The sequence below is a fragment of the Stegostoma tigrinum genome, chromosome 26, assembly GCF_030684315.1.
Source record: "Stegostoma tigrinum isolate sSteTig4 chromosome 26, sSteTig4.hap1, whole genome shotgun sequence".
Lineage (NCBI taxonomy): Eukaryota > Metazoa > Chordata > Chondrichthyes > Orectolobiformes > Stegostomatidae > Stegostoma > Stegostoma tigrinum.
This window is the reverse complement of record NC_081379.1, coordinates 45,654,124-45,679,862: the sequence shown is the minus strand read 5'-3', so window position 1 is coordinate 45,679,862 and position 25,739 is coordinate 45,654,124. Positions and strand designations below refer to the sequence as shown.

The following is a 25,739-nucleotide window of genomic DNA, read 5'->3' as shown; positions in this document are numbered from 1 at the left end:
GAAGGGAGAGATACAAAAGTGTTCAGAAGGGGAACCTTTTACACACTGAGGGAGGTGAGTATCTGGAATGGGCTGCCAGAGGTAGTGGTGGAAGCAAGTACAATTTTGTCATTTAAGAAACATTTGGATAAGTATGGAGGAATTGTGCATCAAACACAGGCAGACAGGGCTGGATTAATTGTGAAAACTGGGTGGCATGGACAAGCTGGGCTGAAGGGCTTGTTTCCATGCTGTAAACCGTTGTGACTCCAAACCTATTGTGTGGCATTTTATCAAATGCTTTTAGGAAGTCTATACACCACAGTGCCCTCGACGAATCTCTCAGTTAACACATCAAAAGCAAAGCTAGTTATTTGAACATGATTTTCCATTACCTGATCTCTGCTGTCTTTCCTTAATTAATCTATATTTATCCAAGTAACTATCAGGAGGGAAATCCAAAGTCCATGCAGAGCCTTGTCTATGTGTGACTTCAGTCCCACAGCACTACATTCAACTCTCAGCTGTCTGCTGCGGGGCCCAGCACGTCACTCAGTTGAGACAGTTTAACCTTAAATCATTTGCACGGCATCCCAGCGCTACCTTCTCCCAGCAAATAAGAGGAGACAAATTTCTAGACTTGCATGAGATGTCCACACCCTAAAACTGAATATTAAAATATGCAAGATGATGAGAGATTTTGACTGAAGGTTTCAGAGCCCACAGGAAGGCTAATGTCACATGGGATCACAGGTAAATTCTTACCCTTGTATCTTCACTTATGTAGCCACAGGTAACCTTTACACCTTTGACCCATAGTTCACTTGCTTGTGCTCTGAAATCAATAAACAGACATCTTGAATTAGCTGGAGAGAGAGATCTGGTGTCTAGAATGCGACAGGGTCCTTGAGTCCAGCACGTCTGGTATCCCATATGAACCTATCCCTGGACTCCCCTCTATTTCTCAGCAACATGCTGCCCCTCAGTGGCATTACCTGGGCACATATCTGGCATCAGCTGTCGATGCCCATATCTATCTCACCACTTCTTGTAACTCCACCATTGAACGGGAAATAGCATTCAGCTTGTCCAACATCCAATAATGTATGAGCAGAAACATTCCCCAAGTAAACACTGGAGACACCATCTTCAGTTCCTACCATAGGCATACACCCACTGTCACCACCCTTCATCCAGGCTGAGTCTGAGACATGCCTGGTGTTATATTTGGCCTAGCCATAAGTTTCTGATCACTGATGTAGGTAAATATGTAATGTCCCAACAGTCTTTCATTGGAGAGAAACACAAACTGGTGGTGAGCTTAACCTGAGGGTCACCACATCACAGGCAAGGGGAGAGATCGAGAAGGAAAGTCCTTCATGATAACGAGGGTTGGGGGTGGGAGGAATTGAACACGTTCTGTTCACCTCACTTTGCATCACAAACCAACCATCCAGCCAAGTGAGCTAACGGCCCTGTGTACAAACGGGAAGGTCACCTATTTCCACCCCTGTTACTCTGCCCTACTTTATAAACCTGAAAATGATTGAGAATTTAACAAATGCAACTTGACAATATGTGATCAATGGGCTTTAAAACAAATTGTGAATTGCAGTAGACCTTTCATTTCTATACTGTAAATTAATTCCAGCACATCGTAAAGATTTGTAGACTGGAGTCTTCATAATTGTGTAATGCTTCTAGTGTTTTACACTGTATAAATAGGCTATGAATTATAATTGATCAGTGATAATGGGTACTGCAGATGCTGGAGAATCCAAGATAATAAAATGTGAGGCTGGATGAACACAGCAGGCCCAGCAGCATCTCAGGAGCACAAAAGCTGACGTTTCGGGCCTAGACCCTTCTATTATTATGAATTATAATTATTTGCTTAGTTGCATCATCATAATTCTGCACCTGCTGCCATGATGATCTTCCAATAAATCAACTATTTTGCTTACTTATCTAGTTGACACTGTCCCACTGCAGTTGATCTGCTTCTGAAGCCTTCGTCCAAGCTATTGTCACCTCTAGAGTTCACTATTCCTATATTTGACAAGCTGGAAAATCTCCAAAATCTTATCCTCTGTTACCTCCAAGTCATTACAACATTCTGCTGCCTGTGCTCTCGTGAGCACTGTCCTATTCATCCACCACTTCATACCCACTGACTTACACTGGCTGCCAATTAAGCATGCCTCGATTTTAAATAGCTCACCTTAGCTTTTGAATCTTTCCATAAACTCACTCCTCCTGAGGTCAGTCATCTGCTCCGGCTGCATATTGCAGAGGTATAGACACTCCTCTAATTCACAATTTTAATCATTCCACCAATGACAGCCACAGCTCCACTTATCCAGGCACTAAGCTCCGGCACCTGCCCTTTTACCTCCTCCCAGCTCACTGCTGAAAGACTCAAATACTGCCTTCAAAGTGAATCACTATTCAATTGTACCTCTCACAGTTTATTATATTCTTGAGGTTTCTCACAAGGTAAGCTCGCTCTGCTTTGGAGTAATTAAATGCAGGCTGGATGACAACTTTGCACTTCTGTTCAGTCTACAAGCATAGGCAATGGTGACGGTATTATTGCTCGGCTATTACTCTGGGAGACCCAGCTAATGTTTTGGGGACCTGGATTCTAATCCTGCCATGACAGTTGGTGGAATTTGAATTCAAAAATAATCTGGAAACGAGTTTGATGATGACCTTGAATGCATTGCTGAGTGATGGGAAAAACCCATCTGGATCACCAATGTCCAAATCTCCTGATCTGGCTTACACATGACTCCAGTTCCACAGCAATGTGGTGGGCTCTTAATAATTAGCGAGAGGCAACAGTTGCTGGTTCAGCCAGTGACTCCCACATCCTGTGATAAACAACACAAAAAGTTCCCTTCCTAAAGCTCTCTTTCCCTATATCTTAGCTTCTTCCTTCAGGATACTCCATAAAATGTCTGAACATCTGCTCTGATATTTCCTTCTTGATCATGTGTCAAATTTTGCTTTATAGCAGCCCAGAGAAGCACCTTAAGACATTTATTATGATAAAGGTGCTACTTTTACACGAGCTGTTTTTGTATAAGAACACTCATCCCTTCTTGGTTCTTTGCCACTAGCTATAATTCTACTGTTGTGATACCAGTTGATGGTAATGTGATGTGACTTATACCTTCATTAGCAGTCAGTCTTAGAGGTGTGACTTTAAAATAGTAGCATAGGTTGCATTTTCTTTTTTGAATGATTAAAGGAACAAAGGCAAATATCGGTGTTATGAACCTATAAAGTCCTTCAGGGAAGGAAACTGCCATCCTTACCTGGTCTGGCCTACGTGTGACTCCAGACCCACAGCAAAATGGTTGGCTCTTACCTACCCTCTTACCTAACCTAGGGTTGGGTAATAAATGCTGGTTGAGCCAGTGACGTCCTCATCCCATTAATGAATAAAAAGGTATGGACTTCCTCAAGTGTTAATGGAAGATTGTTTTTACTGTGGTGATTTATGACAGTGGGGTAAAAATTCGAGGTTTGGGATAACTAGGAATATTGCGTTCAGTTTTGGTCTCCCTGCCAAAGGAAAGATATTGTGAAACTTGAAAGGGTGCAGATAAGATTTACAAGGATGTTACTGGAGTTGGAAGACTTGAGCTAAAGGGAGAGGCTGAATAGGCTGGGACCATTTTCCCAGGAGTATTGGAGGCTGAGGGATAACCTTATAGCGGGTGAGGAGTCAAGATCTTTTTCCCCCAGGGTGGAAGAGTCCAAAACAAGAAGGCACAGGTTTACGGTAAGAGGGGAAAGATATAAAAGGGACCTAATAGACAACTTTTTCACACAGAGGGCGGTGCATGTATGAAATGAGCTGCCAGAAGAAGTGGTGGAGGCTGGTACAATTACAACATTTAAAAGGCATCTGGATGGGTATACAAGGAGGAAGGGTTGAGAGACATATGGGTCAAATACTGGCAAATGGGACTAGATTATTTTAGGATATTTGGTTGGTGTGGATGAGTTGGGCCAAAGCATCTGTTTCCATGTTGTACAGCTCTATGACTCTGTTTATTTTCGGTTAGAAAACCCAGAGTTTGGAAGCTTAAGCAGTCATTTATAGGAAAATTGATGGGGTCAGAAGCAAGTTATGCCTCTCTCCTAGAAAGGAGCACTGGATAGTTCGGAGAAAAGCACTGTTACCTTCACATAACAGCCAGCATTATGAAACTTCCAAACCAGATGTGTTTAGAAATCTGCAGATGATTGAAAGCTGAGAAAGTCTAAGCTCTTAGTTTGTACTAAAATAAGAAGTCTTCACAGAATAGAAATGAGGAAAACCAGTCAAACAGAAAGATTTGATATAAAAGAAGTAGTTTCTCAAGATTTGGGTCTCTATACGTGTAATGTCAGAAAGCAGAATGAGATTTTGCTTTGCTGTGCGTTTCAAGTTATTTCAAACAGGGTTCTATCTTTAGACAGCTTGCTTTGTTTTATTTTGATTTTGTCTTTTCTGTAATAAGTCTGCTCTGTAGTTGAAGAAACCCTGCAGTCTTATGTGACCTTGTTTCAGTGAGTGACCACTATATTAACGACAGCAAAAAAAAAATCAAGCTTGATTGCATTTTGCGATTGGCTTTGTCCAACAACACTATCAGTTGGGATCATAATTTTAACACTTGACAAATGTGATCCCAGAAGGAAAGCGAGCATGTTGGATGAAGTGTTTAACTTATGCAATTGGTTACTGGTTAATCACTGAAACATTTTTATGTAAATATTCCTTAAAAACAGAACATAAGTTTAGTGCACAGAAAAATAAAGCTACATAAATATGCAACATGGAAAAATCTTAACATTAAAAAAAAACAAGTTTCTACCTGCTCCTCCACACTGGTCAATTCGAGAGATTTTTAGTCATATTTTAACTCTAAGTTTTACTTAAATGACTCCTTCCAGGTTCGTTTCCAATTGGACAATTAGATCATTCCTTTCTAAGCCCATTAGCATAAATATTTCACAGCTCTGACTGCCTAAATTTCCTCAGCTCCAATAATTTGATGATTTCAGTTCAAATTCTCCTGACTTGAATACTCCATAAAATTAAAACCCTTCAGACTTGTGCCTCATTCCTTTGAACTTAAACTGATTCCCATTGGACAATAAAATATGAAGCTGGATGAACACCATAGGCCCAGCAGCATCTCAGGAGCACAAAAGCTGACATTTCGGGCCTAGACCCTTCATCAGAGAGGGGGATGGGGAGAGGGGTCTGGAATAAATAGGGAGAGAGGGGGAGGCGGACTGAAGATGGAGAGAAAAGAAGATAGGTGGAGAGAGTTTAGGTGGGGAGGTAGGGAGGAGATAGGTCAGTCCAGGGAAGACGGACAGGTCAAGGAGGCAGGATGAGGTTAGTAGGTAGGAGATGGAGGTGCGGCTTGGGGTGGGATGAAGGGATGGGTGAGAGGAAGAACAGGTTAGGGAGGCAGAGACAGGCTGGACTGGTTTTGGGTATGCAGTGGGTGGAGGGGAAGAGCTGGGCTGGTTGTGTGGTGCAGTGGGGGGAGGAGACGAACTGGGCTGGTTTTGGGATGCTGTGAGGGAAGGGGAGATTTTGAAGCTGGTGAAGTCCACATTGATACCATTGGGCTGCAGGGTTCTCAAGCGGAATATGAGTTGCTGTTCCTGCAACCTTCGGGTGGCATCATTGTGGTATTGCAGGAGGCCCATGATGGACATGTCATCTAAAGAATGGGAGGGGGAGTGGAAATGGTTTGCGACTGGGAGGTGCAGTTGTTTATTGCGAACCAAGCGGAGGCGTTCTGCAAAGCGGTCCCCAAGCCTCCGCTTGGTTTCCCCAATGTAGAGTAAGCCACACTGGGTACAATGGATACAGTATACCACATTGGCAGATGTGCAGGTGGACCTCTGCTTAATATGGAAAGTCATCTTGGGGCCTGGGATAGGGGTGAGGGAGGTGGTGTGGGGGCAAGTGTAGCATTTCCTGCGATTGCAGTGGAAGGTGCCGGGTGTGGTGGGGTTGGAGCGAACAAGGGAGTCACGGGGAGAGTGGTCTCTCCGGAAAGCAGACAAGGGTGGGGATGGAAAATGTCTTGGGTGGTGGGGTCGGATTGTAGATGGCGGAAGTGTCGCAGGATGATGCGTTGTATCCAGAGGTTGTTTGGGTGGTGTGTGAGAACGAGGGGGATCCTTTTCGGGCGGGGTGTGAGGGATGTGTTGCGGGAAATGCGGGAGACGCGGTCAAGGGCGTTCTCGACCACTGTGGGGGGAAAGTTGCGGTCCTTGAAGAACTTGGACATCTGGGATGTGCGGGAGTGGAATGCCTCATCGTGGGAGCAGATGCGGAGGAATTGGGAATAAGGGATGGAATTTTTGCAGGAGGGTGGGTGGGAGGAGGTGTATTCTAGGTAGCTGTGGGAGTCGGTGGGCTTGAAATGGACATCAGTTACAAGCTGGTAGCCTGAGATGGAGACTGAGAGGCCTTCCATCTCAGGCAACCAGCTTGTAACTGATGTCCATTTCAAGCCCACCAACTCCCACAGCTACCGAGAATACACCTCCTCCCATCCACTCTCCTGCAAAAATTCCATCCCCTATTCCCAAATCCTCCACCTCCGCCGGATCTGCTCCCACGATGAGGCATTCCACTCCCGCACATCCCAGATGTCCAAGTTCTTCAAGGACCGCAACTTCCCCCCCCACCCCCCACAGTGGTCGAGAACGCCCTTGACCGCGTCTCCTGCATTTTCCGCAACACATCCCTCACACCCCACCCCCGCCACAACCGCCCAAAGAGGATCCCCCTCATTCTCACACACCACCCAACCAACCTCCGGATACAACGCATCATCCTCCGACACTTCCGTCATCTACAATCCGACCCCACTACCCAAGACATTCTTCCATCCCCACCCTTGTCTGCTTTCCGGAGAGACCTCTCTCTCCGTGACTCCCTTGTTCGCTCCACACTGCCCTCCAACCCCACCACACCCGGCACCTTCCCCTGCAACCGCAGGGAATGCTACACTTGCCCCCACACCTCCTCCCTCACCCCTATCCCAGGCCCCAAGATGACTTTCCATATTAAGTAGAGGTCCACCTGCACATCTGCCAATGTGGTATACTGTATCCATTGTACCCAGTGTGGCTTCCTCTACATTGGGGAAACCAAGTAGATGCTTGGGGACCGCTTTGCAGAACACCTCCGCTCGGTTCGCAATAAACAACTGCACCTCCCAGTCACAAACCATTTCCACTCCCCCTCCCATTCTCTTGATGACATGTCCATCATGGGCCTCCTGCAGTGCCACAATGATGCCACCCGAAGGTTGCAGGAACAGCAACTCATATTCCGCCTGGGAACCCTGCAGCCCAATGGTATCAATGTGGACTTCACCAGCTTCAAAATCTCCCCTTCCCCCACCGCATCTCAAAACCAGCCCAGTTCATCTCCTCCCCCCACTGCACCACACAACCAGCCCAGCTCTTCCCCTCCACCCACTGCATCCCAAAACCAGTCCAACCTGTCTCTGCCTCCCTAACCTGTTCTTCCTCTCACCCATCCCTTCCTCCCACCCCAAGCCACACCTCCATCTCCTACCTACTAACCTCATCCCACCTCCTTGACCTGTCCGTCTTCCCTGGACTGGCCTATCCCCTCCCTACCTCCCCACCTATACTCTCCTCTCCACCTATCTTCTTTTCTCTCCATCTTTGGTCCGCCTCCCCCTCTCTCCCTATTTATTCCAGAACCCTCACCCCATTCCCATCTCTGATGAAGGGTGTAGGCCCGAAACGTCAGCTTTTGTGCTCCTGAGATGCTGCATGGCCTGCTGTGTTCATCCAGCCTCACATTTTATTATCTTGGATTCTCCAGCATCTGCAGTTCCCATTATCACTGATTCCCATTGGAGCCCTTTTCCTCCCATCTACACTGAATTCCTGGCCCTCCTGAACTGAGGCCGTGAACCTTCTATTCTGAAGTCAAAACTGAATCTAATGACTTTGTTGCCTGTTGTAAAGTCAGCACCATACACATTCCATCATTAGCCCTCTTTGGGGGTTCTCCCAGGCACTTAACTGCAGTCACATGCTTTCATAGAAGTGACGCACTTAAGTCATCGTTTCAAATTATTTTCTGTGCTCAAAAGCAAACTTTTACAGAACTGACCCACATCCATCTGGCTCGATTCTAAAATCCAAATCAAAAGAGTACAGCCTTCATCACTTTGTGCCTTCTGCTTTTTGAGTCTCTGAACTGTTACAAATTCTTTGCTTATCTTTTCAAATCCCATCACAATTGTTAACACCGTAATTAAATCTGTTAATCACTGTCATACTGTCACACAGCATGGAAACAGATCCTTTGGTCCAATCAGTACATGTTGAACATAATCCCAAACTAAACCAGCCTTATTGCCTGCTCCTGGCCCATATCCCTCCAAACATTTGCTATTCATGCACCTGTCCAAATGACTTTTAAATGTTGTAACTAGCTCCTCCAGTCATTCAACATAACTGAATTCTTTCGATCCTGGCAGAATCACTGGAAATCTGCTCTGCACCTTCACAAAAGCATTGACATCTTTAATAATGTGCGGCATGCAGCATTAAACACAAATCTCCAGCTGAGGCCTGGCAGAAATTCGGAAATGCCACTGAGCGCGCACAAAGGCTACTAGGAACCAGCTGCAAAGGGACACGAGACAGACATGACCCTTGCCTGCAGCGACTTCCACAGATTGCTCGAAGCTGCGTCAGGAGTCCTACTGTCCATATTCCAGATCACAAGGCTCCAAAACGAAGGACAAAGTAACAACTGATAATGCCACGTTCCAGTGCTCCAGTCTCTCAGGATCTATATTTCTAAATTGGAAATGTAACAGAACGACAAATCTGACCTTATTCCAGCAAATTCCACCTTCTGAGTGACATAGGCACAGGTGTTAACCTGGAAGAGATACACAAGAAGTGGAGTGAATTGCACATTCTAAACCAAAGCTTGACAGGTGGACTTTGGTGTGGAGTGGTATTACAGGTAGAAGATCGTGGCAGATTTCTTTCTGGAATTCCAGATCAGCTGTGATTGAACCGAAGAGCAGAACAACCCTGAGAAGCCGAGTGGGTTGCGTCGGTCCCGAAGTGAGCAGACATGATCTGTTTACCCACCAAACAAAGGAATTCAGAAGCAAGTTGGGGCTACAGTGATTTGGAAAATGATTTACAACTCACCAAGGTTTTCTTCAACCGCCACATATCACTGCGTCCAATGTACTGGTCCTTGAACGTAAGCTCCACCAGATCAAGAGCCACATCCTGTTACAAATGCAGACAGCAACACTTATAGTCAGGAAACAGTTGGAAATTAACACACAGCTTCCAAAAAAAAATCATTTTTTTTTAAACACAACCAGTGAATACGGTGACAAAAACCAAAAGAACTGCGTATGTTTTTGTTCCTGATTTACAGCAAAGTTGCTGGAAAAGCTCAGCAGGTCTGGCAGCATCTGTGGAGGAGAAAACAGAGTTAACGTTTCGGGTCCAGTGACCCTCCCTCAAGTACGGTGATATCTGGCTTAAATTCACGAAACACAGGCTACCATGAAATATACTCAATACTCCCAGACAATTTGCTCTATGAAAGATTCAGAAGGAAACTCTACAAAACCAGACACTCTAATCAGAGCATTGTGCAGCTCTGAATGTAACAAGCTGTCTGTACCCAGCTGTAGTGGAGACACCTGTAAACCTTTTAATGTGAGGTGTCACTGGGTATTGTATCATGCATGTTTCAAAAAAAGGGGACATATTCTGAACGCGAGAGGAGAAAGTTTTAAAAAGGACGAGGGGTAACTTTCTTTTAAACGCAGAGTGGCTCATGTGCGGCAAGAACTGCCAGAGGGAGTGATGTATGCAGGCACAGTTACAAGGTTTAAAAGACATTTGAATAAGTACATGAATAGGAAAGGCTTGGACGGACGTGGGTCAAACACAGACATGTGGGACTTACTTAGGGAAAATGGTTGGCATGGACTATTTGGACCGAAGGGTCTGTTGCAGTGCTGTATGACTCTATAAAACAGCAGCAAAGTTTCAAAATGAAAGACCGAATACTGTCACGCCGGGCAGAGAGGATCTAATTTTTGTTTGGGACTTGCTGCAAAGAAAGTGTGTGTTCCGGATGTGAATTGAGCAATGTTCAGCAAGAGCAACCTGGATCCCAGTTATTTAACCTGCCAGAGGGTCTGTATGGACCCGATGGGCAGAATGGCCTGATCCCGAGCTGTAGGGATTCTACGATTCAACTGGTGAGAGACTGGGCTTCTATTTGTTGTATCTTGGTGAGTCAGCCAGCTGATCAATTGGTCCTTTTATCATTATTGAATCAATAGTACAGTCTTCAATAGGCAAAACAGACTTACAATAAAGATACGTTCCTGGGGCCTATGGTTCTAATTGTGATGGATAACTGCGGCTGTTGGGGTTTCCCTCCAAATATCTCACCTTGGATGCTGCAACTTGTACACTTCCTACTATTCCCTCAGGACAAGAACAGAGGTCACACTAGGTTCATCTACAGAACTGCATGAAGAGCTGGTAAACATTACTTCCCACGCTGTTCAGATACGATCACAAACTTTTTCTGTGCAGGTTTTCTAATCTCCCACTGCAACAAAACCTATAGAAACCTAAGTAGCTACTTACGCTTGCCAGATAACACGAGGTGGCTCGGGGTTAGCACTGCTGCCTCACAGCACCAAGGACCGAGGTTCGATTCCACCCTCAGGTAACTGTCTGCACATTCTCCCACACACATCTGTGTGGGTTTCCTCCGGGTGCTCCGGTTTCCTTCCACAGTCCAAAGATGTGCAGGTTAGGTGGATTGGCTATGCTAAACTGCTCAGTGTTCAGGGATAAGCAGGTTAAAGTCAGTTAGCTACGGGTAATGCAGGAACAGGGTAGGGAGTGGTTCTGGATGGGATGCTCTCTGGAGGGTCAGTGTGGACCCGATGGGTCGAATGGCTTGTTTCCACAATGTAGGGATTCAATGATTCTAAGATAACCATGTTCAGGAGGCAGGGGAATAATGCAGGAGATAAAAATAAAGCACATCACTCACCTTGGGATCCACAATGTTAACATAGACATCCTGGTAAGCCCGAAGTTTAAATACCTGGGCCACAGTCTGGTCCACGCTAATGGTTTCTGAAGCATACAACGGGAACAAAATATGTGAGTACATTTATTTCACATTGAGCCTCTAAAGGAATTTACTCCCCCCCCCCCACCACCGATATACTGATGGGAAATTATTCGAAGAACACAAAGTTGTTGCACAAGTATTTTTGCTGTCAACAAGGATTCATGGGTAACCCAGTAGTGAACCTCTGCGCAGTTATGACATATCTGGTAGGGTTGGAGATTCTAACAGTGAGGGAGATGTACCTATGGTAGACCAAACCAATGTCCAGGTTCGCGCGCACACGTGGGCAAAATACAGAAGTGGGAAGAACTGTAGCTGGTAAGGCCGGAACCAGGCATACCTTCAATATAGCAATGGAAGTCTAAACAGAAAGGTTTACGATTGCTAAGCAAAAAAACAAACTCATGGAGATCAGGTTGAAGCCGAAACAAGATAGGAGCTAAATGTATCAGCATACAGCAATTTTGACAAGGATTAGGCAAGACCGCAAGGTTAATAAAGAGGAAGCTGATGGAACGGGCTAGACACAGAAGTCTTACATGCAGGAAGGATGTTTTTCCAGGTAAAAGGAGAGATAGTCTCAGAGCTCCTGGGTACTGAGATGAGGAGGAATTTCTTCACAGAGAGGGTGGAGAATTTTTGGAAATTTTGAGGCCAGAGAGCTGTGGAAGCTCAATCACTGAATATGTTCCAGTCACAGATTGACTGATCTTTAGGTAATGGTCGCAAGGGATACAGACAGAGCTGGAACAGACTCAAGGGGCCAAATGGCCAATACATGCTCCTATCTGATTACCCACATTCCTTATTGGCAAGAATGAAGCTTCGTTATAGGGACAGATCCAAAACCGAAAGCTGTTAACCTAAACCAGCTGACTATAAGAACTCGACAGAAGAACAGATTTACTGAAAAGGTTTTCCTCTGTCCCACTCTATCACGCACGTCTACAGCCTACTTTTAGCCAAACTCCAGAGGTCAGAGGTATTAGGGTCACTTCAGCTTATGGCTGCTATTTGAAACCTGCCCTAGAATGGTGAATAGGCGATTACTTAAAACTTTTAAATAGTGTAACATTCCCAAGGATCCCAACAGTTAACCAAATAGATCCAGAACTATCATTTCGAAAAAAAAGTACAAACAGCTTAAGCCACTCAGCAGGCATCTCCCTCAAAGCCCAGCTTGAACCTTTGACCAGAAACTCAACTGGACTCACCACATAAACACAGTGGCTACAAGATAACAAAGTGTGAAGCTGGATGAACACAGCAGGCCAAGCAGCATCTCAGAAGCACAAAAGCTGACCTTTCAGGCCTAGACCCTACATCAGAGGGTCGAGGCCCAAAACGTCAGCTTTTGTGCTCCTGAGATGCTGCTTGGCCTGCTATGTTCATCGAGCCCCACACTTTGTTATCTCAGATTCTCCAGCATCTGCAGTTCCCATTATCTCTGATCACACAGTGGCTACAAGAAGCAGGTCAGAGGCTAGTAATACTGCTGTGAGTAACTCACCTCCTGACTGCCCAACGCCTGTCCGCCATCTACAAGGCACAAGTCAGGTGTGTGATGGAATATTCCCCACTTGCCCAGATGGTGCAGACCCAACAACACTCAAGCAGCTTGACACCATCCAGGACAAGGTACCTGCTTGATTGGCACCACATCCACAAGCATCCATTCCCTCCATGACATTCAACAGCTGTGTGTACTATCCGTAGGATGGACTGTAGAAATTCACCAAAAGATCCACAGGCAGCACCTTTCAAACCCACAACCACTTACATCTAGAAGGACAAGGGCAGCAGATACACGGGAACACCACCCCCTGCAAGCTCCCCTCCAAGCCACTCACCATTCTAACTTGGAAATAATATCACCGTTCCTTCGCTGCCACTGGGTCACAATCCTGGAATTCCCTCCCTAAGGGCCATTGTGGGTCAACCCACAGTACATGGGCTGCAGCAGTTCAAGAAGGCAGCTCACCCCCACCTTCTCAAGGGCAACTGGGTAATAAATGATGGCTCAACCAGAAATACCAAGTCCACAAGCGAATAACAAATAAAAAACCCACCTCTACTTCTCTGTCCACTATGTCTGACTGGGCTGCTGTTAACTTCAGCATTTTCTGCCTCCAGTTTAGATTTCCAGCACCCACAAGGGTCTGTTCCTGTTTTAAGTTTAGTATTTGAAGAGGAGCAGTGATTCCCACTCTTGCCTGGACTAACATTCTTCCATCAGTCAGCGCCAACAAGACTAGGCCTTCCTCTTCTTCATGGGTAAGGCACAGTGTAAAATGCAACGCTTCCCTTCTGTAATATTAGTCTCTCTCAGATGCAGCATTTTAAAGATGACACCTACCTTCCTTACACAACCCAGCTCTGCAACTCAGAAGTATTTCTGAGAATGGAGGAAGACTCTAGCCCTTGTGGGTCGATTTTTAAAAAGAAAATTCATTCATGAGATGTGAGCATTGTTGGTACTTTCTGTCCGTCCTAATAGCCTTTAAGAATGTGGTTGGTGAACTACTCCGACATTTCAGAAGCAACTTTAAAAGCCAACCTCATGGCTGCAGGTTTGGAATCACATCTGACCAGGTAAGATGGTAAAGATTTCCTTCCTTAGTGGATGTTCGTGAACCAGATGAGTTGTTAACTGGGGATAATTTCAAGATCAACCTTCCTGAGGCTATTAATTACATTTAAGTCCCACCAGATGCCCTGGTGGGATTTGAATCCATGATCCAGAGCTATCTCCTGAGCTTCCTGAGATCACTGCTCCGGTGAAACACCACCATCTGTGTTCGATTCAAACTCAATTCTGACTTCCCAATGCCAATTTGGTGATGAGTATAAAATTAGTGCCCATCTCTCTCTTAGCTCTGGTGTTTACTAATTATCTCATATCATCCTGTTTAACAGACGCCTGTGAAATTCCACGCTTCCCTACCCTTCCCGGCCACTGCAGTAAATAATGCCAAATAATTCACAGGGTTACCTTTCTGCAAGTCTTCTTTCAAAGATTTCACTTGAAGAAGCAGTGGGCTGCAAACAATAGAGACAACATGCCAAAGGTTATGCTCCATATATAGGGATATGTATTTTGTAGCACCTTCCACATCCTCAGGCCATCTGCGGCTAACTAAATACTTTTGAAGTGTAGTCATTGCTGTAATGAAGGATGCACAGCAGCCATTTATGCACAGCAAGCTCCCATAAAGAGCAATATAAATAAAGGCCACAGTAAAAACCAAAAGAGCTGCAGACGTCATAAATCAGGAACAAAAGCAGAAGTTGCTGGAAAAGCTCAGCAGGTCTGGCAGCCTCTGTGAAGAAAAAAACCAGAGTTAATATTTCGGGTCCAGTGACCCTTCCTCAGAACTAATGGGAAAATGTCGATTTATGTGCAGAAAATCAGGAGGGGGATGGGGCAGGGAGTAAATGATAGAATACAGCCCAAAGAGAGAGAAGAGCAGTTGGATAGACAAAGGTGCTGATAACGATCTGGCTGGGAGGTGATTAACAATAGCTACAAAGTATAATGGCAGTCTATGTGATAACAAGAGGTAACACAGTGTGAAGCTGGATAAACACAGTTTGACATTTCGCGTCAAGCCCCTTCTTCAGATGATTTCTGAAGAAGGGTCTCAGCCCGTAACATCAGTTTTCCTGCCCCTCTGATGCTGCTTGGCCCTCTGTGTTCAACCAGCTTCACACCTTGTTATCTCAGATTCTCCCGCATCTGCAGTTCCTACTACCTAAGTGATAACAAGGCCTGGTATGTGGGCTAAGGGGCTAGGACATGGGAGAGTTTAGCCCCTAAAATTATTGAGCTTGATATTGAGTCCAGAGGGCTGCAGGATCCCCAAGTGGAAAATGAAGTGCTGTATTTCCAGCTTGTGCTGAGGTTTGCTTGAACACTGCAGCAAGCTGGAGATAGAGATGTTGGCCAGGGAGCAGGGTGGCGTGTTAAAATGGCAAGCCACAGGTAGCTCAGGATCTTTTCTGTGAGCAGAACGTAGATGTTCTGCAAAGCGTTCACCAAGTCTATGCTTCGTTTCCCCAATGTAGAGGAGACCACAATGTGAGCAGCGAATGCAGTAGACTAGATTCTTGGGGGTGCAGGTAAAATGTTGCTTCACCTGGAAGGTATGTTTGGGCCCTTGGATAGTGGGGACAAAGGAGCTAAATCGGCAGGCGTTACACCTTTGCCAGTTGCAGGGGAAGGTGCCAAGGGCTTGGGGGTTGTTGGGGGGGGGGGGGGGGGGAGGAAGCGTGGACTAGGGTCCGAGAGGGAACGGTCCCTGTGGAAGGTGGACGAGGGAGAGGAGGGGAATGTGTGTCTGGAGGTGGCATCTCACTGGTCGTGGTACAAATGGTGCCTGATGACCTTCTGGATGTGGATGCTGGTCGGTGAGGATAAGGGGAGCCCTATCACTGTTGCGGGAGGGAAGAGGAGGGGTGAAGGCAGAAGTGCAGGAGATGGGTCGGATCCGGTTGAGGGCCCTCTCGACAATGGTGCTGGGGAAATGAAAACAGAGATGTCAAGGAAAGGAAGGGAGGAGTCAGATACTGTTAAACCCACAGTAAAACCTGGCTTGTTCAATCCTAGATCGTGAACATATTCATCATAGTCTTTCAGTGGACCCCTTACAAAATGTTTATCAACCAAAAAAAAACTATACTTTTTATGAACTATATTACACTGGACTAAAGGTTGGAAAGATTTCATTACAGACATCAGAAAAAAAATTCACCTGACACAACCTCCTTATTAATCTTTGAGCAATTCTTGGCTGCTTTTTATTTTGTCCGATCTTCTGATTTATGTGCAGAAAATCAGGAGGGGGATGGGGCAGGGAGTAAATGATAGAATACAGCCCAAAGAGAGAGAAGAGCAGTTGGATAGACAAAGGTGCTGATAACGATCTGGCTGGGAGGTGATTAACAATAGCTACAAAGTATAATGGCAGTCTATGTGATAACAAGAGGTAACACAGTGTGAAGCTGGAGCCATCTATCTTTGCACAATTATGTATTTTTTTTGCATCTGATGCTATCGTTAGATTTTTTAGTTAACCAAGGAGGCTGGGTCCGTCCCTTGAATTTATTTATACTGTGCTTTCTGGAATATTCCCATAAATATTTGTCACAGCACCTCTATTGGCCTATCCTTAAAATAAATTGCCAGTTAATTTCCCGAGCCCTGCTTTCACACCCTCATAATCACCCTGTTTAAATTTAAAACAGTCATCTAGGACTCACACTTCTCTCCTTTGTTTGCATGTACAGTTCAATCATTTTATGGTCACTACTACTCACTAAAAGGTCAATAACTAATCCTATCTCATTGGTCAAAACCAGGTCCTGTATGACCTGCTCTCTACTTGGTGCTAAAACACTTGTCCCAAAAAAATTCAATTAATTCCTCTGTTAGATTACATTTCCCCATCTGATTGTTCCAGTCGACATGTAGGTTGAAATCCCCTAGGATAACTGCTACACCTTTCTGACAAGCCCCCATGATTTCTTCCTTGATACCCTGTCCTACCATGTGGATACTATTGGGAGGCATCTGTACACAAGTCCCACAGATGGCCTTTTGCCTTTATCATTCTTGATCTCTACCCAGATTGTTTCTATATCCTGGTTTCCCGGATTTAGGTCCATTCCTCTCTATTGTGTGAACATCATATTTAGTTAACAGAACCGCTCGTTTACCCTCTCCAGCTTCTTGTCCTTCCTAAACATCACACACCCTTCAATATTCAAGTCCTTTTCCACATCATCCTGCAGCTATATCTCGGTAAAGGCCACCAAGATTGAACTTATCTTAATTTGTACTTAACTCAAGTGTTTTGTTTTGAAAGCTACATGAGTTCAAATACAGTACCTTATGATTTTGTCCTTTATTTATTTTTATAACCGCAATATTTGCTCATTTGTTCTCAGGTCTGCATTCTCTTCTGTCACTGTCAGTTGATCATTTCCTACATTAATTCCTTCCGCTGTTGACTTCTCCCCACTTTTCAATTCACCCTAAATGATTCTAAAATGTGGGTCCTTGCTCCAGCATTTCATTTAAAAGCCACTCTGCTTCCCTAGTTTTGCAGTTCACAAGAGCACCAGCCCCAGTATGGTTCAGGTGTAAACTGTGCCACTGACACAGATAACACTTCCTTCAGTTTCGGTGCCAATGACTCATGAACTGGCACATTAAGATTAAGATTGACAAGTTGCCAGGCCCGGATCAGATTTGTCCTCGGCTGCTTTGGGAAGCGAGAAATGCAATTGCTTCGCCACTTGCGAAGATCTTTGCATCCTCGCTCTCCACTGGAGTCGTACCTGAGGACTGGAGAGAGGCAAATGTCATTCCTCTCTTCAAGAAAGGAAATAGGGAAATCCCCGGCAATTATCGACCGGTAAGTCTCACGTCTGTCGTCTGCAAGGTGTTAGAAAGGATTCTGAGGGATAAGATTTATGACCATCTGGAAGAGCATGGCTTGATCAAATACAGTCAACACGGCTTTGTGAGGGGTAGGTCATGCCTTACAAACCTTATCGAGTTTTTTGAGGATGTGACTAGAAAGGTTGATGAGGGTCGAGCTGTGGATGTGGTGTATATGGACTTCAGTAAGGCATTTGATAAGGTTCCCCATGGTAGGCTCATTCAGAAGGTCAGGAGGAATGGGATACAGGGGAACTTAGCTGCTTGGATACAGAATTGGCTGGCCAACAGAAGACAGCGAGTGTAGTAGAAGGAAAATATTCTGCCTGGAAGTCGGTGGTGAGTGGAGTTCCACAGGGCTCTGTCCTTGGGCCTCTACTGTTTGTAATTTTTATTAATGACTTGGACGAGGGAATTGAAGGATGGGTCAGCAAGTTTGCAGACGACACAAAGGTCGGAGGTGTCATTGACAGTGTAGAGGGCTGTTGTAGGCTGCAGCGGGACATTGACAGGATGCAGAGATGGGCTGAGAGGTGGCAGATGGAGTTCAACCTGGATAAATGCAAGGTGATGCATTTTGGAAGGTCGAATTTGAAAGCTGAGTACAGGATTAAGGATAGGATTCTTGGCAGCGTGGAGGAACAGAGGGATCTTGGTGTGCAGATACATAGATCCCTTAAAATGGCCACCCAAGTGGACAGGGTTGTTAAGAAAGCATATGGTGTTTTGGCTTTCATTAACAGGGGGATTGAGTTTAAGAGTCGTGAGATCTTGTTGCAGCTCTATAAAACTTTGGTTAGACCGCACTTGGAATACTGCGTCCAGTTCTGGGCGCCCTATTATAGGAAAGATGTGGATGCTTTGGAGAGGGTTCAGAGGAGGTTTACCAGGATGCTGCCTGGACTGGAGGGCTTATCTTATGAAGAGAGGTTGACTGAGCTCGGTCTCTTTTCATTGGAGAAAAGGAGGAGGAGAGGGGACCTAATTAAGGTATACAAGATAATGAGAGGCATAGATAGAGTTGATAGCCAGAGACTATTTCCCAGGGCAGAAATGGCTAGCACGAGGGGTCATAGTTTTAAGCTGGTTGGTGGAAAGTATCGAGGGGATGTCAGAGGCAGGTTCTTTACGCAGAGAGTTGTGAGAGCATGGAATGCGTTGCCAGCAGCAGTTGTGGAAGCAAGGTCATTGGGGTCATTTAAGAGACTGCTGGACATGTATATGGTCACAGAAATTTAAGGGTGCATACATGAGGATCAATGGTCGGCACAACATTGTGGGCTGAAGGGCCTGTTCTGTGCTGTACTGTTCTATGTTCATACCTCTTCTGCACTGTCTTTTAGCCACATGTTTGTCTCTGCAAACTGTTCACCCCGGTCAATTTGCTTGCGGGCTGCAGTGTCCTTCTTCCTGACAATGCAGTCCCCTACAACCAGCTGGCTTCCACCCCGCACCACGCACCCCCCCCCCCCCCCCCCCCCCCCGGCAACACCAAGAGGAATGGCTTCCTGTACCAAGGCCAATTTGCTCCATAGTCCATAGCCATCACTCATCCAGACAAACGAAGACAACCTCAAACCTGCTGCAGAGGCTGGCAGCCTTGCAGAGCTGTCCTCTGAGTCCCTCCTTTAGCTGCCACACCCTCTTGTTCCTCTCCCCATCAGTGGCTCACAGGCACAGGGCTGCAACCACCGTCTGCTGTACCGCAAAATTCACTTTCCTAACAGCACGTTCAGTTTCGCTGAGAAACGAATTGGGATTGAAGGAGCTGAGTAACCTCCCCACAATATCAGCAACTTTTCATGAGTCCTGGTAGAGAGTAGCATGATCCCTTTGAGTCATAGAGTAATAAAGTCATTCGGCACGGGAACAGACCCTTTGGTTCGACCAGTCCAGTCTGACCATAATCCCAAACTAAACTCGTCCCACCTGCCAGCACTTAGCCCATATCCTTCCTAACTTTTCCTTTTCATGAACTTATCCAAATGTTGTTTAAATAGTGCATTCACCACGTTCTCTGGCAGTTCATTCTGCACATGAACTGCTCCATGTGTAAAATAAGTTGCCTTTCATGTCCTTTTTAAATCTCTCTCCTCTCGCCCTAAAAGTATACCCAGTTTTCAACGTGAACTTATCACTTCATGCAAAAGACCTTTGCTTTCACCTTGTCTATGCCCCTCACGATTTTATAAACCTCTATAAGGTCACACCTCAACATCTTACATTCCAGTGAAAAAAAGGTCCCAGCCTACTCAGTTTATTTTTATACTTTAAACCCTCCATTCCCAGCAACATCCTGGTAAATCTCGTCTGAACCCTCTCCAGTTCAACAGTATCCTTCCCCCAGCAAAATGATCAGAATTGCATACAAATGCATTTCACAAAAGAAACAGCCAGGCGATCCAGCCCTCAGTCAATGCTGCACGTCAGCAGTGGGTCATGACCACCCATCCTGTGACACTCCCATCTCAACCACAGTCCTTGGCAGGTTGCCCCTGATGCCGCTCTGGGATTGGGTGACACAAGCAGGTCACCCTGTTATCAGACGCATATGGTTAAACTGGAGAGAGTTCAGAAGGAATTTACCAGGATGGAGGGTTTGAGATATAACAATAGGCTGGAAAGACTGGGGCGTGTTCCACTGGAGCCTAGGAGGTTTACAAAATCGAGCGGAGCATAGAAAAGGGTACAGGCTTCTTTGACTGACAAAGGTCTTTTCCCTAGTTTGGGGAAGTTCAAAACGACAGGGCATAATTTTATGGTGAGAAGAGAAAGATTTAAAAAGGACATGAGGGACAACTTTTTTTTAAAAAAGAACACAGACAGTGGTTCATGTATGGATTGAACTTCCAGAGGAAGTGATGGATGTGGGTACAGTTACATTGTTTCAAAGACATTTGGACAAGTTCATGAATATGAAAGGTTTGGAGGGATACAGGCCAAGTGCATGCAGGTGGGGCTAGTTTAGTTTGGGATCATGGTCAGCACAGACTGGTTGGGCCAAAGGGTCTGTTTCCATGCTCTAAGTCAGATGCTGATATCAACAGTGCACTGAACCATGCATGTAACCTTCCAAAATTCCTGCACATCTACGTCAATTTCTCCAACCAGGTCTAATTTAGTTTAAGCAAGGCAAAAAGTGCAGAGATGTTGCTGCTCATCGAGTAAAACAGCAACAAACTGTTGTTGGCTGTTGAAAGAAGTTGCAACCCTGAAGGTTAAATCACAAAAGAAACCGTTAAACCTCTAGTGTTGTACGGATCTTAGGAAAGGTTCTGTGCATCACAAGAAGTAACATGCAACTAGAAGCATTCAGTGCTGCTGTATTTACCTGTACTCATCATTGATATATGCAATCTCCACAATATCGCCCAGCTTCACCTGAGGGAAGACTTTGGGGTTCACCATCAATTCATAGTCTGAAGGAAATAAGATGGGAAATATGAAGATAACAACAACTTGCACTTGTATAGCTGCTTCAGGATGGTAAAACACATGCAGGTGCTTCACAGGAATACTGAGAAACCACATTTCACACTGGATCACATAATGAAGCAGCACCTTCCAAATGTGTGCACGTTACCAGCTGGGAGGACAAAGGCAGCAGACAACACGGGAGCACTGCACATCCAAGCTCCCCTCCATGATACTCACCATGCATTGGAAATATATTGCTGTTCTTTCAGGGCAAAATCCTGGGACTCTTTCTAAAAACATCGTGTGTGTATCTGCTCCACACAGACGACAATGATTGAAGCAGGCAGCTCATGGTCACTTCTTGAGGGGAACTACCAGTAATGCCCACATTCTGTGGGAACGCTTTTATGAAAAGGAGGACAAATGACCAAAATCCCAGTCAAAGAGGTTAGTTTTAAGGTACATTGTAAAGAGGAAAGAAAGGGAGTGTGCCGGAGAGGGTTAACGGCCCAAAAGTTGAAGGCTCTACATTCAATATGACAGCAAATAAAAATGGCAAAGATCAAGAAATCAGCATTGAAGAGGCACAGATTTTGGAGTGCTTTTGGGCTGGAACAGATTGTAGAGTAGGAAGGGGGAAAAGCTGTTGCGGGATATAAAAGCAGATTTGAATTTAAAATTGACTCCGAGTTAAATAATGTGTCAATGTGGTCAACAAGTACAGTAGTGATGGATTATTGGGAATTAATGAGTTAAGACATAGACAACAGAAAAGGCTTCAGCACGAGAGCACAGAGACAAGGACAGCGTTGTGGAACATGACAGAAATGGAAACAGACTGTCTCCACGACTTGATAAGTATGCAGTTGGCACCTCTTCCAATGTCACTGGGGTTGCAAACAAAATAGGAGGGTCTCAGACAACTGTCATTGAGTCATACAGCATGAAAACAGACCATTCAGTCCAACCAGTCCATACCGACCATAATCCCAAACTAAACTACTCCCACCCCCCTGTGCCTGGCCCATATCCCTCCAAAATTTTCCTATTCACGTAACTTGGTTGTAGCGTGCACTGTGTTGAAAGCGATGTTCACATCTGGCATGCTGTTAGAGAGGAAGTTCCAGGTTTCAGCAATGTATTTCCAAGCTAGGATGGTGAGTGCCTAGGAGGGGAGCTTGCAGGGGCTGGTGTTCCCAGGTATCTGCTGCCCTTGTCCTTTTAGATGGAATTGGTCAGGGGTTTGGAAGGTGCTGTCTAAGGATCTTCAGTGAATTTCTGCAGTGCATCGAGTAGATAGCACTCACTCCTGCTACTGAGCATCAGTGGTGCAGGAATGAATTTGGTACCAATCGAGAGGGCTGCTTTGCTCTGGACGACGTCAAGCTTCTTACTGTTGTTGAAGCTACATCCATCGGGACAAGTGGGGAGTATTCCACCACAGTCCTGAATCCGGTTGAGTTTCTGGTCAATGGTAGCCCCCCAGGATGTTGAAATATCAGATAAACTGGGCGGCAGAGTGGGGGTACAATGAAGTGTCCTGGGTTGGGCTGAGGGGGGGGGGGAGAAGAACAATGGGGTGTCCTGGGGCAGGGGAGGGGGGAGGGGAACAATGGGGTGTCCTGGGGTGGGGGGGGGGAGGGGAGAGGGGAACAATGGGGTGTCCTGGGTTGGGCTGGGGGAGGGGAACAATGGGGTGTCCTGGGGGGTTGGGGGGAGAACAATGGGGTGTCCTGGGGTGGGGGAGGGGAACAATGGGGTGTCCTGGGTTGGGCTGGGGGAGGGGAACAATGGGGTGTCCTGGGGTGGGGGAGGGGAGGGGAGAGGGGAACAATGGGGTGTCCTGGGTTGGGCTGGGGGAGGGGAACAATGGGGTGTCCTGGGGGGGGGCGGGGGGAGGGGAACAATGGGGTGTCCTGGGGTGGGGGAGGGGAGGGGAGAGGGGAACAATGGGGTGTCCTGGGTTGGGCTGGGGGAGGGGAACAATGGGGTGTCCTGGGTTGGGCTGGGGGAGGGGAACAATGGGGTGTCCTGGGTTGGGCTGGGGGAGGGGAACAATGGGGTGTCCTGGGGTGGGGGAGGGGAGGGGAGAGGGGAACAATGGGGTGTCCTGGGTTGGGCTGGGGGAGGGGAACAATGGGGTGTCCTGGGGGGTTGGGGGGAGAACAATGGGGTGTCCTGGGGTGGGGGGGGAGGGGAGAGGGGAACAATGGGGTGTCCTGGGTTGGGCTGGGGGAGGGGAACAATGGGGTGTCCTGGGGGGGGGAAGGGGAACAATGGGATGTCCTGGGGGGGGGGAAGGGGAACAATGGGATGTCCTGGGGGGGGGCGGGGGCGCGAGGGCCCGAAGCCTGAATAACGCTTCCCCCAGCCCCCTGTCAGTGGGCCCGGGCTCCCGCGCGCTCCCGCTCCCTCTCCCTCCCCCACACACGGACTCACCGCTGCCCCCGAAACCCTTCTTGTGGATCCACAGTTTATAAACCCGGTTGGTTCTCATGGCGACACCAAACACACACAATTCCAGCCTCTCCCGAGGGGGAACCTTCTGACAACCCGTGTCTCAGCCCGGACACATATCCGGCTGCACGATGTGGTGTGACGGCGAATATTCTCCGGGGGAAACCGTCCCCGCCTGCAGTGACCCTGACTGAGACCCTCAATGAGAGACAGTTGTAACACCAGTGCCTAGCGCACACCTGAATATCAAGTACATATGCAGACATAATATATATCACATCTAAATAAGTGTCAAATATAAATGTTTAATGTTGAGTTTAAAATTGTAGTTAAATTGTTCTTACAGCAGCTTTCTCAACTTCACAATATCACAAAGTATTTCACTGCCAGACAGATTTTCACAAATGTTATTGCTATAGCAAGTAGTCTGCTTTAGTAATGTTGGTTGGGAGATTTGACAGGGCACCAGGAGGAATATGCTACAGTACCATGACTGTAAATGTGGATTATGGGTGGACAGTGAAAATATTGTAGGGCCATTACACGGTAACGCCTAAAATAAACCCACAAAGGCTGGTATCCCATCATCAAGCCAACCTTTACTTATATGTACATGACACTGACCCAGCTAGCTAAAGTGAGCAGAGCCCCTCTGTTTATCTGTTAGCCAGGGCTCCCTGATTGGATCAAGTTCACAAACCCAATAAGGGACTACTTGGCCGACCTCATTGCAGTCATTATAACACCAAATTCAATCTTCAAAACTCATCAGATGTGAGGAATGCAGAGGATGTCAGATAAAGTCAATTATGTTGTGACACATTTGAATAATAGACACGATGGTCCACCATTCCAAGTCAAGATGTAAGCTACTGGAAACCTTATGTTTTATAAATAGCAGGCTTGTTGGAAGCAGTGATTGAACAATTTCACCGCACGAACTTCGGCCCCTTCCTCATCCATCAACAAAGTGAAATCTGAGGGAATCCAGGTCCATGTAAACCTAAACAACAGAAACCTGAGAGAAGGTGTTTCAGACGTGGCAACTTGGGCACAATGGAAATGATGCCACCTGCCCTGCCAAGATAAAGAAGTGCAGAGTATATGGGGGCAAAGGCCATTTTGCTCAGAAATATAGAAGCAAAACTGGGGGAACCCTGTTCAACCAAAAGAAAAGAGGGTTGATAGGATCACAACTGCCCAGAAGAAAACAAAAAAGTGGTGAATGAGATAAACTGGCCTGACTTGTATACTTTAAAATGCAGAACTAGTGTATGACCAGTGTATTCATTTCCAAGTATTACTATTTTCAAACTTTATTTCCCCTCAGGGTGTGAAATGAGTTGAAAACGATATTGAGAGTAAGGAAATGAATAACAATCTCGGATATTGTCGACCGGAGCAACAGTGAGAAAATGCCAGTGATTTTTGATGGTGTTGCAGTGAGCCTTATTGTAAATCCAGGCAGACACAGTAATTTTTCATTGACAGAGCCCTGCCAAGAGATCTGAATTCAAAGAGAATCAGGTACACCTCCCAACAATATGTCACAAAACTCAAGCCTTGCCCAACAGATGACACCAAAATTGAAGGTGTAGTTGACAACAAAGATGGTTACCTCAGAGTACAGTGGGACATTGATCAGATGGGCAAATGGCCAAAGTGTGGTAGATGAAGATTAACTTAGATAAATGTCAGTTGCTGCATTTTGGAAAGACAAATCAGGGCAGGAGTTGTACACTTAATAATAAGGTCCTGGGGAGTGTTGTCAAACAATAAGATCTTGGGATTCAGGCTCATTGTTCCTGGAAAGTGGAGTTGCAGGTAGACAGGGCATTGAAGAAGGCATTTGGTATGCTTGCCTTTATTGGTCAGTGCATTGAGTATAGGAGCTGGGAGCATGTTGCAGCTGTATAGGACAGTGGTTCAGCCACTTTTGGAATACTGTGTTCAATTATCTGTAGAGAGATGTAGGCCAAATGCTGTCTAATGGGACTAGGTTAAATCAGGATATCTGGTCAGCATGGATAAGTTGGACTGAAGGATCTTTTTCAGTGCTGAATGACTCAATGACTCTATCTAAAGCTCCACTTCAAGCTGCTGGATGCTTCAATGTAGATGTGGGAGCTGGGATCAGAATGTAGAGGCAAAATCTGCAGTGATTGAGGAGAATGGTGAGCCCCTTCTGAAGAGAGCAACCATCCAAATTTTAAAGGTGTTACACACTTG

The 25,739-nt window shown here is 46.0% G+C and overlaps 1 protein-coding gene across 4 annotated transcripts in view; it reads right to left on the bottom strand.

Annotated features, from left to right (window-relative positions):
• Positions 1-23,666, bottom strand: part of depdc5 (DEP domain containing 5, GATOR1 subcomplex subunit) — a 177,219-nt gene extending 153,553 nt beyond the window's left edge. For all 4 annotated transcript variants that reach the window (XM_048556254.2, XM_048556255.2, XM_048556256.2 and 1 more), the window contains exons 1-7: positions 23,493-23,666; positions 20,968-21,055; positions 14,187-14,233; positions 11,111-11,196; positions 9,223-9,306; positions 8,892-8,941; positions 745-814 (exon numbers count right to left, since the gene is read on the bottom strand). In XM_048556254.2, the coding sequence (XP_048412211.1) occupies positions 745-814; positions 8,892-8,941; positions 9,223-9,306; positions 11,111-11,196; positions 14,187-14,233; positions 20,968-21,055; positions 23,493-23,550 (483 nt within the window). In that variant the 5' untranslated portion in view covers positions 23,551-23,666. The remainder of the gene's footprint in view (positions 1-744; positions 815-8,891; positions 8,942-9,222; positions 9,307-11,110; positions 11,197-14,186; positions 14,234-20,967; positions 21,056-23,492) is intronic.
• Positions 23,667-25,739: the final 2,073 nt, after the last annotated feature.